This window comes from Otolemur garnettii, unplaced genomic scaffold (assembly GCF_000181295.1).
Source record: "Otolemur garnettii isolate 467f Iridium unplaced genomic scaffold, OtoGar3 scaffold00017, whole genome shotgun sequence".
Lineage (NCBI taxonomy): Eukaryota > Metazoa > Chordata > Mammalia > Primates > Galagidae > Otolemur > Otolemur garnettii.
In genome coordinates, this window is record NW_003852412.1 from 1546238 (window position 1) to 1563667 (window position 17430).

The 17430-nt window shown below is 33.6% G+C and overlaps 1 protein-coding gene across 1 annotated transcript in view; it reads right to left on the reverse strand.

Moving 5' to 3' along the window:
* The window catches only part of ADAMTS6 (ADAM metallopeptidase with thrombospondin type 1 motif 6), a 366007-nt gene that overhangs the window by 126542 nt on the left and 222035 nt on the right, over positions 1–17430 (reverse strand). Inside the window, exons 10-11 of the mRNA XM_003785868.1 lie at positions 16483–16629; positions 7334–7475 (exon numbers count right to left, since the gene is read on the reverse strand). Coding sequence (XP_003785916.1) covers positions 7334–7475; positions 16483–16629 — 289 coding nt within the window. The remainder of the gene's footprint in view (positions 1–7333; positions 7476–16482; positions 16630–17430) is intronic.

The following is a 17430-nucleotide window of genomic DNA, read 5'->3' on the forward strand; positions in this document are numbered from 1 at the left end:
AAATAGAATTATATAAAAGAATTATTCCCAATGGTAATGCAATGTTGACTTAAATCATATTTACTTGGTTGTATAAAATAATAAACAAAGGGAAGTATGCATGAAAACATTAAAAACTAAACTCTGAGAGATAAAATATGTCCATCTTTATCTAAAGTAAGTACTCTCCAGGGTGAGGATACCCTGATGAGAGAACTCAGCTATCTTGTTTCTAGCAGCTACCCTGACTGCAAAGAGCAATACTTCAGGTAGACATAATTTGATGGCAGCATTACTATCATAATAACATAATAAGAAAATAATTATACTATCTCATATCTTTATTCTATGCTTAACCAAATAACCTTTGATAATAAATTGGTCCATTGAGAAGATTTTTTTAGATAAGATAATATGAAGATTTCAGTATTTTGAATGACATTTCTTGGCTGTATAAATTAATAAATATAAATATATATTTGCTCCTTTTATCTTTAATTTCTAATATTAAATTCTAAAATCCTCTCATTACTTAAAGTTAGGAATGAATATGGTACCCACCCATTTGTAGAAGATTATTTTATCATTAATCATTTAACTGAGGAATGGAGAAAAGAAAACTTTCAAATTTGATGATCTATACGTAAAATGTAGCACTGCTACAAGTACCCCCTGGAAAGATCATAAGTTAATGAGAAATCTTAAGGTTTCTAAAGTTATGTCATATTTTCTTTTTATATGTTCTTTTATATTTCTACCACAACACACTGACACTCTGCAATCTTAAAGTCAAAATTATAGATCCTGAATACCTTTACAAACAAATACCTCCCTCCATTCAGCTCATTTCAGAGTTACAGTACAGCATTCTCTAGTATCAAAAGAATTAATTTACATTTCCCTAGAAAATCAAGGACACTGCTACACTGAAATATCATCAGTAGCAGAGCTCCTTCAGTACTCTGTGTAGAGTGTGTTTGGAGGGGAAGAGTAAAGGGAAAAGAGGAAGACACAGTCACTTTACAAAAGCCTTTAATTTCCTAACATGGTTTTGCCAGATTACAGAATTAAATTTATTTCCTAAGACATAATGTGCATTAGAAATTCTGTGATTTTTTTTTTAACATCAATAAACTCTCTTGGTCTCACTCATTTAAAATTCATAATAGTTTACACTGCTTTAAGATAAAAAACTAGAATTTTTAACATGGCCTATAAGGTACATAGTTCCCACCTTCTTCTCCTGTTTCATTTATGTGGTGTTTGTTTGAGCGCATCAGCCGCACTGGCCTTCTCTCAGTTCTTCAAATAAATACACAACCACAGGGTCTTCATAAAGTTCCTCTCCCCCACTTACCTATTTATCAAGTATTTACTGAGCCAGGCATTGAGCTACTCACTATACAAATAGCCATACACAAGTCAGGTGGAATCCTTCCCCTCATAGAAGTTATAACCCCATCACAATCATCAGTCCATTTATTCAACAAGTATTTATTGAGTTCCTCCATGAGACAGGCATTGTTCTAGGGGCTCTGGCAATATAGCAGTGAATCAGAAACAGAAAAAAATATGTTCCCTAGGAAAACAGATTCTAGTGAAGAAGATAGCAATAAGCAAGATTATCAAGCAAAATTTATAATATGTCAGAATGTGATAAATGTCAAGGGGAAAAAAATCAAGCAAGGAAAATGTTGGGAATTTGTGTGGGGGTATGCATATGTGCATGTATATGTATAATTTAAGGTAAGGTTGTCAGAGAAGGCCTCATCTGGAAGATCACATTTAAATAATTAATGATAATAAAATGAGAAAAATTATTATAGATTTTAATAATTGCTTTGAGGGAAATAAACATAATAAACATAATGTTAAAAAGAGTGCTTAGGAAAAGTGTTGCTATAGAGAACAATCAGATAGAGACCTCTCTGAAGAGAAACTGGCATTTGACCTCAGACTGAAGATTGAGATTGAGTCAACATGATTCTCTTGCAATATATCAGTATGCTCCCAAAAGTAAAAATGGCTCAGATTCTCTTAAAAACAGTACCAGAATTATCAGCTATACAATAATATTATTATGGATGACAGATATTCATAGATGTGAATATGAATGTCTGCCATTTGCAGGCAAATGAAATGAACTTAGCATGCCTGCCATATCCTCTCACCATCTGAAGTTTATAAGAACAATTTAGTTACTCTTTGCTGAAAAAAAGTGTACAAAACTGAGTAAAATTATCAATGGTCAATTTGAAGTCATAGGTAATAGTTTACAGTGAACAGACTTTCTATCTAAAATATTTCTTTAAAAATATTGTTTGTGAAACCATGTATTAGATCATATGTTCCCATATATAGTTCAGAATATATGGTTTATTGATAAAGTATTATTCAGTTCTACATTAAAATAAGCAATAACAATGCACTATTATCTATGGCCTAACTCTTAGTCTATGTAAACAGTGACAAACTTCATTAATAATAAAAATAGCCCAGAAATTTTTTAATGTTTTATTTGTATTTATTTATTTATTTTTTGAGACAGAGTCTCACTTTGTCACCCTCAGTAGAGTGACATAGCGTCATAGCTCACAGCAACTTCTAATTCTTGGGTTCAAGCAATTCTTTTGCCTCAGCCTCCCCAGTAGCTGGGACTATAAGCACCTGCCACAACACCCAGCTAATTTTTCTGTTCTTAGTAGAGATATGGGGTCTCACTTTTGCACAGGCTGGTCTCGAACTCTTGAGCTCAGCCAATCCACCCACTTGGGCCTCCCAGAGTGCTGGGATTACAGGTCTGAGCCACTGCGTCCATCCTGCCCATAAATTAAACAATGCTACATCAATGAAATTTCTCTGGTTTGTGGCCTTAAATGTACCTGTGGATGAATAATCATCTCTTGATGGTTAAAGGTAAATTATGTACTGGATATTATTATCCTGCACTGAACCTTTTAGTAGTGTATGCGAAAACAGTACTTAGGGTATGATTTAAAGTGACAGAATAAAGAAACGAAGAGCTAAGTCTGAAGGTGAGCCCTGAATTAATTCTATACTCTTGGAAAGCAGTCAAAAGATCCTCCATAGCCCTTGAATTCTAAATTTAATCTTACTGTTATTACTGAAATATGCTTTTTGTTTTTTGTTTTTTGTTTTTTTTTAGACAGAGGCTCAAGCTATCTCCCTGGGTAGAGTGCTATGGCATCACAGCTCACAGCAACCTCCAACTCCTGGGCTCAAGTGAGTCTCCTGCCTCAGCCTCCCAAGTAGCGGGGACTACAAGCGCCCGCCACAACGCCCGGCCATTTTTTTGGTTGCAGCCATCATTGTTGTTTGACGGGCCCGGGCTGGGGATTCAAACCCACCACCTTAGGTATATGTGGCTGGTGCCTTAGCCACTTGAGCCACAGGTGCCGAGCCGAAATATGCTTTTTGTTAATCCAGTTTTTTCAATTCTTTTTTTTTTGGAGACAGAGTCTGACTATGTTGCCCTCAGTAGCGTGCCATAGCGTCACAGCTCACAGCAACCTCAAACTCTTGGGCTTAAGTAATTCTCTTGCCTCAGCCTCCCAAGCAGCTGGGACTACAGGCGCCTGCCACAACACCTGGCTATCTTTTGTTATAGTTGTCATTGTTGTTTAGCAAGCCCTGGGCCGGGTTTGAATCCACCAGCCCCAGTGTATGTGGCTGGCGCCCTAACCACTGAGCTACAGCCGCCCAGCCTTTTAATTCTTTTCTAATAAGAAAGAGGTGACTAATGGAAAGTGGAAGAGAAGTGATACAATAGATTCTACAGAGATTTATATGAAAGAGTTTTCTATTTCAATTAGGGAAAGAAACATTTCTTGGGCATACTGATACTGTTTTATTTGTAATATATTTTTTATCCAGGAATCGTCCAAGTCCCCTTAGAAATCTACTAACATAGCTAGGAGATATTTTTAGATGACCTAATAGGAATATAGCTCTGCATGCTGCTTAAATGTTCTTGCATCTTACCTTGAAGAAGTCCTACCTCTTTATATAAGGTGAAAGAAGATAAAAATCCACTCAAATCCAAGACTTAGGGTTTCAGACACCTTAGAATGTGTTACCCTGAAGAGTAAGTAAGTTTAGATAATGTCTCCTGATCACCTTTTTCCCAGAAAAGACTGGAACAAGATGGGCAGTTTTGAGATTTTTAGTAACAGACACTACCTGATGAAAACTCAGTAACAAGTATCTTCTGAAGCAAAATACATCTGCTACTTTTTAAAAATATAATTACTCTACTGAGTAATTACAGATTTAAATCTTTTTTTAAAAAACTCAGAAGAGGTAAATCACATTCTGTAGTTTTAGTTTCCTCATCTATAAAATATTATAAAATAATTATGATTTTATCAATCTAGTCTGGAGTATGAAGTATTGCTGAAAAAAATAAATATTTCAATACCAGAAACTACATATTATTTAGAGACTACTACATTATATAACTATATTACTCTGTATGTTGTACTGTACTGTTTTGCTCTTTGTATTTATAGCCACTACGATCTCCTCGCAATTTCAATTGGAATTTATGAACAGATGGAAAATAAAAATAGATATACAAACATAATAGTGAAGGATGTTGCCTCAAGTAAAATAGAATAGAAAACTTTCACATAAAACCCCAAATGTAACTAACATGTATACCCATAATATACTCAAGAATTCAGGCAATATTTTTCATAACTGCAGATGTAATCATTGGTAACCCAGCAATCACTACGTGAAGATCAAAGTAGGAGAACGGAAAGCTGATCACTGCTGCAGTTATGGGTGATTCTATAGTTCTTTTAAAATCTTACCTGACATCATTAGAGACCTGCTAGTTGAAAAAGGAAACATTTCATGATTCTTTAACACCAGAAGTATCCCCTCTCGAAAGGCTACAGAGTTCTCTCCAAGACTACAGCAATTGTATTTACTTTTCATCAGCATGCTTCAATTAGACAGATATTAAGTTAGGGCTGGTTTGTGTTTCCCCTCACCTACCATCTGAAGCAAACCTCGCTTACCTGACTGGACTCCAACCTTCAAAGCCACTATTGTTTACTGATGTAGTATTTAGAATTGTTTAAAACTTTATAGAGATTCAGTAGATAAAACCCAGTGTGGATCTAAATGTTTTCAATTGTGTAAACTAAATTCTCAGTTCAAGAGGTGGGATATAGATATAAAAATTCTATTCCAATTCAATAAATTCTGCCAGCAACATACAGCACCTTTAAAAAAATAGCATAAGCATTTTCATACAGTATACAAGTCAAGGGAAACCATTATTTTACTGTAAATCAAAGTGAAAAGGGTTCATGATAAAATACATGAAATTGTATAGGTTTGTAAGATGCTAGTGTCTTTCCCTAAGTTTTCAGGTTTTATATCTATTACAAAAGACTTTGTAAACATATTAAGAATCTGAAAGAATATGAAGAACATAAATGGAAAATATATGACTTTCTACTGTTAATATTATTTCAAATCAAATGGTCTGAACTGAATGAGATACATAGATATAATGAGGAGAATCAAGTCAACTTTTATTAATTTATTTACTTCCAAATTAATTTGTTGCCAATTGAAAAACTAAAATGTAGATTAACTACTTCACTTGCTGACAAAGAAATGAGAGACAGGCGAGAATAACTTAACAGAAAATATCCAACCACATTTAGATCATTAATTTCAACCTATTTATCTACAAGTATACACAAAAACTGTGATTAAAGTTTGACTGACTTTTTTGATGGGTAGACAACTTAAGAACAAGAGAAACTAGAACCATATAGAAATAATAATAGAAGTTTCTTTATAGAGAGAAAGGAAAGGCCAAAGTTATACCCAAGGTTCTACATATCCATATATTCACTACAATCCTTTAAAAAAAAAAATCACTTTCCTTTTCTGGTATTTTTATCCCACCAGAGAGTTAAAAAAAAAAAAAAAAATCACTTCTCCTTGTTCTGTTCCCAAGAGGAACAGAGGAACAGGAACTCACTGGTGCCATCCACTGAGTATGTTGTTTAGTCTTAATTACTTTAACACTTAACTACTTTTATTGTTATTATTTTTAAAAAGAGATTTAAAAGACTAATTGCATTAAAATAGAAACCAGTCCTTTAAACTTATATTTTCTTTCTTTATTTATTTTAGAGACAGAGGTCTCACTTTGTCCCCCTCGGTAGAGTGCCGTGAAGTCACGGCTCACAGCAACCTCCAATTCCTGGGGCTTAGGTGACTCTCTTGCCTCAGCCTCCCAAGTAGCTGGGACTACAGGCACCCGCCACAATGTCCGGCTACTTTTGTTGTTGTTGTTGCAGCTTGGCCGGGGCTGTGTTTGAACCCACCACCCTCAGTATATGGGGCCAGTGCCCTACCCACTGAGCCACAGGTGCTGCCCTAAACTTGTATTTTAAACCTGAATATTTTTAGCAAACAATTTAATATTTTAAATTCTATTTTTTCATTCAGTATGCTTAACTTGTGTTCCTAATATAAACATGTCCCTATACTACACATTAAAATATTTATGAGTCCTAAAAAGAATTTTTATACATTTTCTGATATACACACATTGTCATTTTTTTTTTTTTTTGGTACGAAAGGTCTTTATTGGTGGGGGGAGGGAGGCTGCAGAGCAGCACCAAGGAGGAGAGAAAAGAGAAGAGAAAAGAGGGGAGAGAGATAAGGAGAGAGTGGGGAAGAGAAGAGAGAGAGAGTAGGGAAGAGCAAGGAGGAAGACGGGAGAGAAAGCCACACATTGTCATTTTTAGGCAGGCGTGCAAAGTAAATTATGATGCCTACATTTTTTTTTTAACATGGCAGTTTTCCTATTTCATTATTTGGGTTAATGTCATCTTGTTCCCACTTGGTTGTTGTGTTGGATGTGGGCAGTGGATGAAGCAACATGAAATGACTCAGTGCTAGTGAATATGAATTAAAGTAAAGGCACCTAGCCAATGAAAAAAGGCCCTGTAGCCCAATTATAAGAATACCAGGAAATAGAGGTGGTGAGGATTTTAAAGCCATAACATTTTAAAGATAAAATTGGCATCATAAACTTAAGATTTAAAGAATAAACATATTAGAATTTGTTAAATTCTACCTGCATCCCTTACAGGAAATTTTAAACTTACTTAATTTAGGATTATTCAAACATTTAGAATGAAATATTACATAAATGGCAGAAAAAGTGCACTGTCAAAAGCTATATTTAAATTAATGATGTTATTGAATGTAAACTATGTTCACCATAATTCTCTCTTAACATTTGTGTCATCAAAGAACACATATGAATGACTAAAACATAAGGATTAAGACTTCTTACCCCGTATTTACATTGGCGGGATGTTGCTCCATACTGGAAACGACATTGCTCATCAGCATCATACACCTGACCTGGGGCCACAGCTGGATAAAGAAAGTCACGCTTGGGAGGCTCATTATCAAGGCAAGTACCACGGCCTGAACTGTTCAACATAAAGGATCAAAGGAAATTAGGTACTCTATGGACTATTTCAGTCACAATTATGAAACCATGTGTTAAATTCTTTGTTTTTAATAATTTGATGCATGAAAAACAATCTATTCTCCCAATATATAGTCATGTGGCTTTAGTGAAACCTGAAGAAGAGGTCCAAATAGTTTTTGCCAGCAGCAAGACACAATAAAAGCATCTTAAGACAACAATCTGAAAATGTTATTTTGGCCTGTGATTTAAACTAATTTCTGCAGAAATCAAAACAAAATTTCATAGTGCTCTAAGCTTGTTTGTTTTCTTTGAAAATATAACCACATCTGGTAGTAGAATTAAAAACATGAAATGTAGAAAATTTTAAAAAATATATGTTTGTAATACTTTAAGACCTAATTGATATACTTCCACCTTGGGGAGAACAAAAGATGCCATGGTAAGACACGTCCATAGGTTCTTGAAATATTTCACTAATAAATGGGCTGAGTAACAGAGGAGGCCAAGAGCCAAAGTTTTCTTCTCAAGTACATTAGAAGTGTTTAGTGTTTAGTCTCTCAAAATGTTCATATTTCATCTAGGGTCATCATAATTGGAAAAGAGAATGTTCTCCTTTGTCTATAATTTCTGCTTTTTAAAGTATGTCTGCACTCAAACATAATATTTTAATTCAGTGGAACAAATAACATAAAGATCGCCAGCAGTCAGACAAAATACCTTCATTTAAAGAGCTTTAAACTTTGCTAAATATAATTGTTCATTTTTATTTAGTCAGTGTGCATAAAATAGGACAGATGCTTTTTTACTTTTCATTTCACATGTGAGTAAGTTAGAATTTTTAAAGAATTCCTATGCCAACATTTAAAAATTTTTTCCAACATTCTTGTCCATTGTGCCAGCACTTGTGTGTTTTTTTTCAAATCTTTTCCATCCACTTTGCCAAAGGAAAATAATTTTACAAGTAGAAGTTCCTCAACTGTTATTTAGAATAGTACAAATTTTCATTTACAGATAACTGAGAAAGAACTATGCATAACAATGAATTTCACATTCACTTAAGGTGTATCATATTCCTAAAATGTAAAAGTTAACTTGTTATATAAAAATGTATATTTTGCACAGCAACATATTAATACCTTTTAAATACTGAACCATACTATTCCTAATACCTTTTAAATACTGAACCATACTATTCCTAACGTAATGTAGATTCAAAGACCAAGGGACAGAATGTTGACTTCTTTACACTTTCTTCTTTCATTTATGCTCTGTTGTCTAATTTTTGATCAATAGAAAATATTTAGACTGAATATTAAATATGACACCATATGAAATGGATTATACTATTGGTTATTATAGTGACTTCAGAAATGTATTATACTATTGGTTATTATAGTGACTTCAGCCGTCACTGCTCTATCTAATGAAAAGATAGACTGCCCAGCTATCTAGTTTTCATGACAGAACACTTATTTCCTTTTTATTGTACTTTTAGAAGTTGACATATATCTTAGCAAGAAAACCTATTTCTAGATGAATATTTAAAACAGCAAGCACTTTTTATTTTATTTTGTAAAATATCTTTAACCTACACGGATAGGCAAACTATAGGCAAATGTAATTCTACCAGTAAATTTGAAATTATAAATTAAGGTTAATAACAAATAATATTTGAATAGTATAATAGAAAAAGAAGAACTATTTTGATAATATGGATACTGATGAGATAATTAAATTAGTAGTTTAATTCCTCAATTTTCCTTCTACAATATCAGTTTCCTCTCTATCTACAGTAAAATTATAAATACCTTCATGAAACGAATTAAGTATGTAATAAACATAAAAAAACAAGTTAAGTACTACTATAAATCAATGGAAATATTAAACACTATGTACAAAGTACAGGATCCTAGAGGTAAAAAATATTTACCAAAGGCATAACAAAAAAATGTAGGATATATTCACCTAAGTGCCACCAACTTAGAATGTATTAAAGATGATCATCTACTGTATAATTACTTTTAGAAATATCGAAAATTAACCTAAACATTTAGAAGAAGTACTATATGGATCCCAAGAATAGATATCCTGAGGAAAAATTTTTTTCCTGATGGCAAACTGAAAACTGGTTTACTTAATATGGAGGAAGCCAGAATAATTATTTTAAGTTATTGTTTCAGGGTATTAGTGGTCTTCTAATCATAGTTCCTGTTCTTTAAAAAACACCAAATCAGATGACCACTGCAAGGACCTTCAGACACCAAGAATGTCGTGTACTTTTGGTACGTGTGGCTGAAACTCTTCTGGGAAAGTTCATCCCAAACATACATTTTTGTTTTAGTTCTTTGGAAGTAAGTGTGGGATATCTGCAAAGCTGATATAAATTATTGGTACATTTCTACAAATGTTTGCTACATTTATAGTACTTTTTTATCCTACTAACTAGCATATATAGGAAAACCTGGATTAAAGTATTAAAGGGATAGGATTGTTTTCTTATTTTAACTTTTTTTTTTTTTGGAGACGAAGTCTCACTATGTCACCCTTGGTAGAGTGCCATGACGTCACAGCTCACAGCAACCTCAAACTCTTGAGCTTAAGCGATTCTCTTGCCTCAGCCTCCCAAGTAGCTGGGACTACAAGTGCCCACCACAACACCTGGCTATTGTTTCTGTTGCAGTTGTCCTTGTTGTTCAGTTGCCCTGGGCCGAGTTCAAACCCACCACCCTCGGTGTATGTGGCTGGCACCTTAACCACTGTGCTATGGGTGCCGAGCCCTTATTTTAATTCTTAACTGAGGGTTAAGCAACAAAAATGCTTTTTGCATAATGTAATTAAATTTTTTTCTGCTATTTTCAAGTAATTAAGTCTATAGATTATAAATATTACTTAACTCTAAATAATAATCCTGGATATTTTCATGCCTCTGATCATCAATTACCATTATGAAATATTACAGATACAGGTATAGAAGATAAAGGACATGGATTTGAGAGATATATAGTTAACCATGAAACTTTTTTTCCTTATTTTTTTCCTAAGAAAATTCCCAAATGTTCAACTCTAATCATATTTTTCATTTCCTCCCCCTAGGGGTACTACTATTGTGATTATTTATAATAATTCCTTGCTTTTCTTTCTTTCTTTCTTTCTTTTTTTTTTTTTTTTGTAGAGACAGAGTCTCACTTTATCGCGCTGGGTAGAGTGAGAGTGCCATGGCATCACATAGCTCACAGCAACCTCCAACTCCTGGGCTTAGGTGATTCTCTTGCCTTAGCCTCCCGAGTAGCTGGGACTACAGGCGCCCACCACAACACCCAGCTTTTCTTTTGTTGCAGTTCGGCTAGGGCCAGGTTTGAACCTGCCACCCTCAGTATATGGGGCCTGTGCCCTACTCACTGAGCCACAGGCGCCGGCCAATTCCTTGCTTTTCTTAATAATTGTACTTCCCAATTATTTATATGCCTGTTTTTAGATTTTATATATAAGAAGTCATACTATAGGGTTTTTTTTTTGTAACTTTATACATACGAGATACTTCTATCTTGATGTAACTGTATCTTGTTCATTTTTATTCTTCAATATTCCATTTAGGACTATGCAATGATTGTTTATCCATTCTTCCATTGATGAATATTTGAATTATTTTCAATTTCTGGCAATTACAAATTACAATGAAGCAAATGCTTTTGTACATGTCCCCTGGTGTAAGTGTGCTTTCTTTCATAAAATATTAGATATGAGTTATTGTTTTATACTTTGTAATTATCTCATTTTAAAAAACAGAAGTTATGGGAATTTTTATTTGATATAGATTTCTAGATAATTGACATAAAATTATACAAGTCTTAAAAGGCTGAACCTAGTGCTAATTATGCTACTATCAAAATACTAATAGGACTGTAGTGATCTGACATACAAAGCTTCTCAAATTCTTCATCAAATAACACTTTTAAACACAGATGATTTGTGTCTTGGTGTTATATGCAAATTTGTCTACTCAGAAGATATAAGAGTCATTCATTAATAAATTATTGTACAATACTGTTGGTCTCTATCTATGAAAAATTATTGTAACTTACTAATGTTAAGCATAGATGTACTTGTTTAGACTCAATCTTTATATATACCAAGTAGGTCTATGATTATTTCTCTAGCAGCATATATTTCACAATCAAAATGCAACCCTAGCCACCGTGGAGCTCACAGATGCCAGGCCACATGGCTGTAACTGACTTAAAAAATAAAAATAAACAGAAAACTCAACCCTAGTATCATTTATAGTATTACAGATAATTATTTCACAGCCCCTAATTTTGTTCTGCTTCTAAGACAAAGCAAAAAAATATGTATTGGTTTAAGAATATGCTTCTTCCTTGATTACGAAATTCATAGTCAATCAAACTATATTTATATTTCCAGAAATCTTTGCAGTATGATGAGAAAGTCATATTTTTTGTATCCTACTTTTAATTTAGAGAGGTCTTATTTACACAGTTCAAAAATTAGCCTTGAATATAGGAATATGAGCCAGAGATAAGTCATCAACTAAAATTTACAGATCCCTATGTAAAATATGTACTTCTGGCTTTGTTTCCAGAACACATGAGGACATACTCCTAATTGTGATTTTAGACTTATTTTCACTAAACAATTATGCTATAAAGTATAGACTTTTAGTCTACAACAGAATGGGTCAATCTAAGAAATGAATCTTTATATATAATCCTTTATATATAATCTTAGTCTCTTAACAACAAAAAGTTAACATTTAATGCCACCTCCTAATTTTTTCCACAAAGTTGTGTTGATAAACACAAATTAAGCAAAAATGAATTTATTATCATCTATAGAAAGCTAAGTATCTTATCTCCTATGTTTTCATAAATTATTTCATCAATCTCCATGAAACGAACCATTTATTGCCTTCTAAAGTCAAATCTTTTCTCTCATTGTTTGGATAACTGGGTGCTTGAACATTTTGAACTTGAAGTTTCCAGGACACAAATGCTGCTCTGAGAGAGCTTTTTACTCTCCCCGCCACCAATATTATGACTTCTTATCAAAGATATTTATGGTTAGAGCAAGGTTCCCAAAATGTGTCAGATAAACAGGAAGAGAAACCTGTTTGACCAAGCTCTTTCTTGGATTCTACATTTTAAAAAAAGGTCCCACCTATAAAGACAGTTTTCCATCTAATATACTGATGTTGACCTTTAAGGGTAATTGCTAGAGAAGGAAATGCAAGTGCCTTAGTCATCTTGCTCATCTTATATCACTTCTATGTCTGTTGTCATGTTTCTTCCTAATTCATCTTCAACCATAATATTGCCTCTCTTAATGCATTCAGCTTCCATCCTTTCCATAAAAATGGCTACACTGTATTTAATTTGGAACTGTAAGGAATTTTGATATGAATCCTTGACAGTTCAAACAATTTAACAGATTTTAATTTTCATAGAGCAAGAGTTAATTCACAGAGCCCCATAATTTTTGAAAACTATATGAAAGTACTCTGTACTATTGCTAAGTGGTGGAAAATGTATGAAAGACTGGCTTAAATTACTTCTGGCTGCCTTCCACTGCCTGGTAAATTAGCCCATAGTCATCAGTCCATATGCGCCATAATACCAGGTTTCTCTCTCTCTATTTTCTAAATAAATAAATAAAGTCCCGCAGGCAGATAGGAAAGACACTACCTGCAAAGCCGTCGCCGGAAAACATCAGAAGCTGGCATAACACGTCCATTTTAACGGAAATGGGTTCTTTATTATTTAATCAGGACGGCTTCTGGCGATTCATGAACCACTTATTGAATCACCGAGTTTAAGAAATCTGAAAAAAAATATTGGGAGTTGGTAAACACCATCTCCTGATTGATCAATAACATCTAGTGTTTCAGAATGACACAAGAGACTCTGTATTCTATTGGCATTTAAAGGCCATGGAATTGTTTTCAGTAGAACATAGTGAATAGTGAATCTCTATAAATCATAGAAAGCTCATTGTTAAAATCCACCATCATCTTTGGCCTATACAGTCACTAAATAGAGAAAGGTATGCGTTTTGTTGGCTGGGCTGCAGTTCCTAAACAATTCATCTTTCAAGATTTCTTATTCTTGAGAAGAGAAGCTAAAATAAAATGTTATGAGCCTTTTGAGCCAACTATAAAACATAAATGTAACCTCAATCCCTGATCAAAATATCACTGGTTTTTTAAAAATATCACGCATAGCTGTTAAAGCAATTAAGTTCACTACATTAACAAAAAGGTACAAAGAAATTCAAGAAAGTTACTATTATGTCTTTGTGCTCCAGTTAACTGACCTTTTTAAAGGACCTTGTGTTTAAAACCCTTTATTGCTTGGTCAGACTATAATCAGATTTGTTTAGTTTATTACTACAGAAGGGGGGAAAAGCCAACTTTTTCCCCAGACTTTACCCATTGTCTTTCATATCCATCTCTTATTAATAGTTTAACTTTGTGAACATTCCCGTGAGGATGCACAAGAGAATAATTTTTATAAAATACAGTATAAATAAGCCCATTAGAACCCCGTCAACACTAATCATGCTTACACATACAAAATGCAAAGAGGCAATAAGGCTTAAATAATGCTTTTTGAATTAATTCTTTTAATTAACTCAATGAAAAACTTTATTGCAACTAGTAATTATTTTAGATCTCTCACCAAACTAGTGGTGATTTCTTAACTGCATTGTACCAGCAATTGAGGGATTTCCCTTCAGAGTGTCTTAACCACCTTAATATGGTTTTAACTAGGCAAGATCTGGCAGGCAGTCAAAACTGATCCTTGTATTTAGTATATGAGATGTAGTAGCAAATGAGTTCTACAGTAGCCAATGGGACAAAAACAGGATAGAAGAGAGAAAAAAATGATACTTTTAAAAAAACAAGAAAATGGTAGCCATAGAAAATGCACAGCAAACCTGAGCATATTATATCACCAGTTTGTCTCGCTGGTGGTAGACATTAAGACTCCATTAAAAACATGAGTCAAGTCAAGGGTGAAATTTCAGATCTCACTTGATTTCTGGGGAGAGGAGATCTTCAACAATGCTTGAAATATAGGTAAATGATGTTATTAAAATCATTTTAGAAAATGACATTGCTAGTGCTTTGTATTTAAAACTATTAAAAGATGTCATACAAATTTCTCTGCAGTCTGTCCAGCACTTCACTCAGTTTTCATACTAGGCAAGCATAATGTTATAATTATCTATTACTAAGATTAAAAACCATAAGGTTATAGTAGAAAAACTTAATTCCCAATTCCTTCAACTTTATCATTATATTAATTAATTTTAAGGAGTCTATTTTAAACATTATCTTTTGGTTTTTGAGAAAAGCACCGTGCTAGGTAATTTAAAAATCTCCTGTTTGTGGTCTTTTAAAAATAATGTAGTTACACACTGTCAAAATAAGATCTGGCTACTATAATATAAGAAGGGAAATTTTAATGAATAATACTACTCTACATAACCTATCTGAATTTTTTAAATTTTACAAAATAGTAATGTTAATCTAAACTTTGAACAAAGCCAATTTTTAAAAATAATTGCCTGAACTTTATGTATGCCTCCCTTTTTCACAGAGTATTTAATCTCTCCTACCCAAGAAAAATGTTACTCAAAACAGTAAAAAGAATGGTAAAGCAATAAAGCACTGAACCTTGGTATCACTTAAAATAATATTTACCATTTAATAAATGTCTATTAAGTGTTTTACAGATGTATAGAATGATACATAATTATATACATAACACTTGATGATATAAGTATTATGACTTAAACTCACTTAACAAATTAGGATACTGATAATTAGAAATGTTAAGTAACAGGCCCTAAGTCAGTCATATAGTTGTAGACCCAAGTCTAACAGTTTCCTAAGTCCAATCCTGGGCTCGGCACTTATAGCTCAATGGATGGGAACCAGCCACATATACCAGAGCTGGTGGGTTCAAATCCAGTCCAGGCCTGCCAAAAACAACAATGATAACCACAACAAAAAAAATAATTGGGTGTTGTGGCAGGCACCTGTAGTCCCAGCTACTTGGGTGGCTGAGGCAAGAGAATGGCTTAAGCCCAAGAGTTTGAAGTTGCTGTGAGCTATGACACCACAGCACTCTACCAAGGGTGACGTAGTGAAACTCTGTCTCAATAACAACAAAAACAAAGTCCAATCCTGAAGCCCTATTATGGTCAGATGTGGAAGAACATCTGCTTTCCTAAACATGGTTATACCTGAGCTAATATATATTATTCAACATTTAAAAAGCAGACTCTGGGAATATATATTAAAAGGACCAGAGAAGAAGTTCCCAAACTATAAAAAAGATGGGTTGCTTAATAAATTTTCAAAGACAAATCCTTTTCATAAAGTGTTCATTTCCTGGATATTTGGTTTTTGTTATTGTTGTTTGTTATTATAAGATACTTGGCTCTCAAGTAGAACTCAGTTTCTTCACCAACAAAATGAAATATAGTAGAACCTCCACAGTTGACCACCTCACTACTATGACTCCTTCCTTAAGTTGACCTAATTTTCATAGACTGAACATGTACCACATGTTATGTGTTAGTACAGTAGGCCTAGCTCCTATGTTAACCACCTCCATATGTTGACCAGTTTGTTACAGTTACTTGGCTGGTTGACTTACAGAGGTTCTACTGTGTATCAGTGGATTAAAACTTGGCCTATGGCTAACAAATTAAATAAATCTAAATTCTTTCCCATTTATTGAACAATTATAACATTCATATCATAAACCCCACTTAATCTTTGTTCCATTTCCTGTAATCTATTCATTAAGTTCTATATGAAGAAAAAAAACTTGCCACAATGATATATTGAAGCATTTGGGGAACAGCTGAAATGTCACCAGGCCTTATAAATGTTATTCATTATGCAAAGCTACATATTAGCCTTCTACCAATGGTTTACTTCTGGAGCAATTTATCATCACTCTCCAGAGATTACTTACTCTAGAAAGCTGGTGATGTAGTCTCGACTGCAAGCAGACCAGGAAAAAGGATTGGTATTTGCAGTAATGTGAGCTGCCATAAGTTTTGCTGCTTCATGACCTTTTGTCCCACAAGAATTTCCAATTCCATCATGGTTCATACCAAAACTGTTTTAATGCAGAAGAAACATAAAAGAAAGAAATAAGAAAAAAAAAATAAAACAAACCCCCAACACAACCTATTTTTCCTTATTTGGCTGTTTATTAGTCCTATCAACATATGCTTTCCATCAAGACAGACGAGATCTTCTAAAGAAATAATGCTTAAAGAGACTAAGGAATAATTCAATGATACTATATACATATACATATATATACACACACCTAATTCTCTTTAAATTTATCATATACTATCATATGTTATCTCACATGATTTAATCTCTTCTTGAACAGAAAACGGAATGCATATGAATCCTAACTTCATAGATGAGTAAACATTTAGCCAAGATTAACAATGTATTAAAGATCAGAGTTCATAAGTGTTGAGATTGTTAGTAGAACCTGCCTTTTAACATGCTAGCAAATTCCTTTATTAGGTATATATCCAGAAGACCAAAAATCACATTACAACAAAGATATTTGCATCAGAATGTTTATTGCAGCCCAATTCATAATTGCTAGGTCATTGAAGAAGCCCAAGTGCCCCTGGATCCACAAATAGATCAATAAACTGTGGTATACGTACACCATGGAATACTATGCAGCCCTAAAGAAAGACGGAGACTTTACCTCCTTCATGTTCACATGGATGGAGCTGAAAAATGTTCTTCTTAGTAAAGTATCTCAAGAATGGAAGAAAAAGTATCCAATGTACACAGCCCTAATTTGAAACTAATTTATAGCTTTCATAGGAAAGATATAACCTAATTATAGCCTTAGAATATGGGGGGAGGGTGATTGATGGGGTCA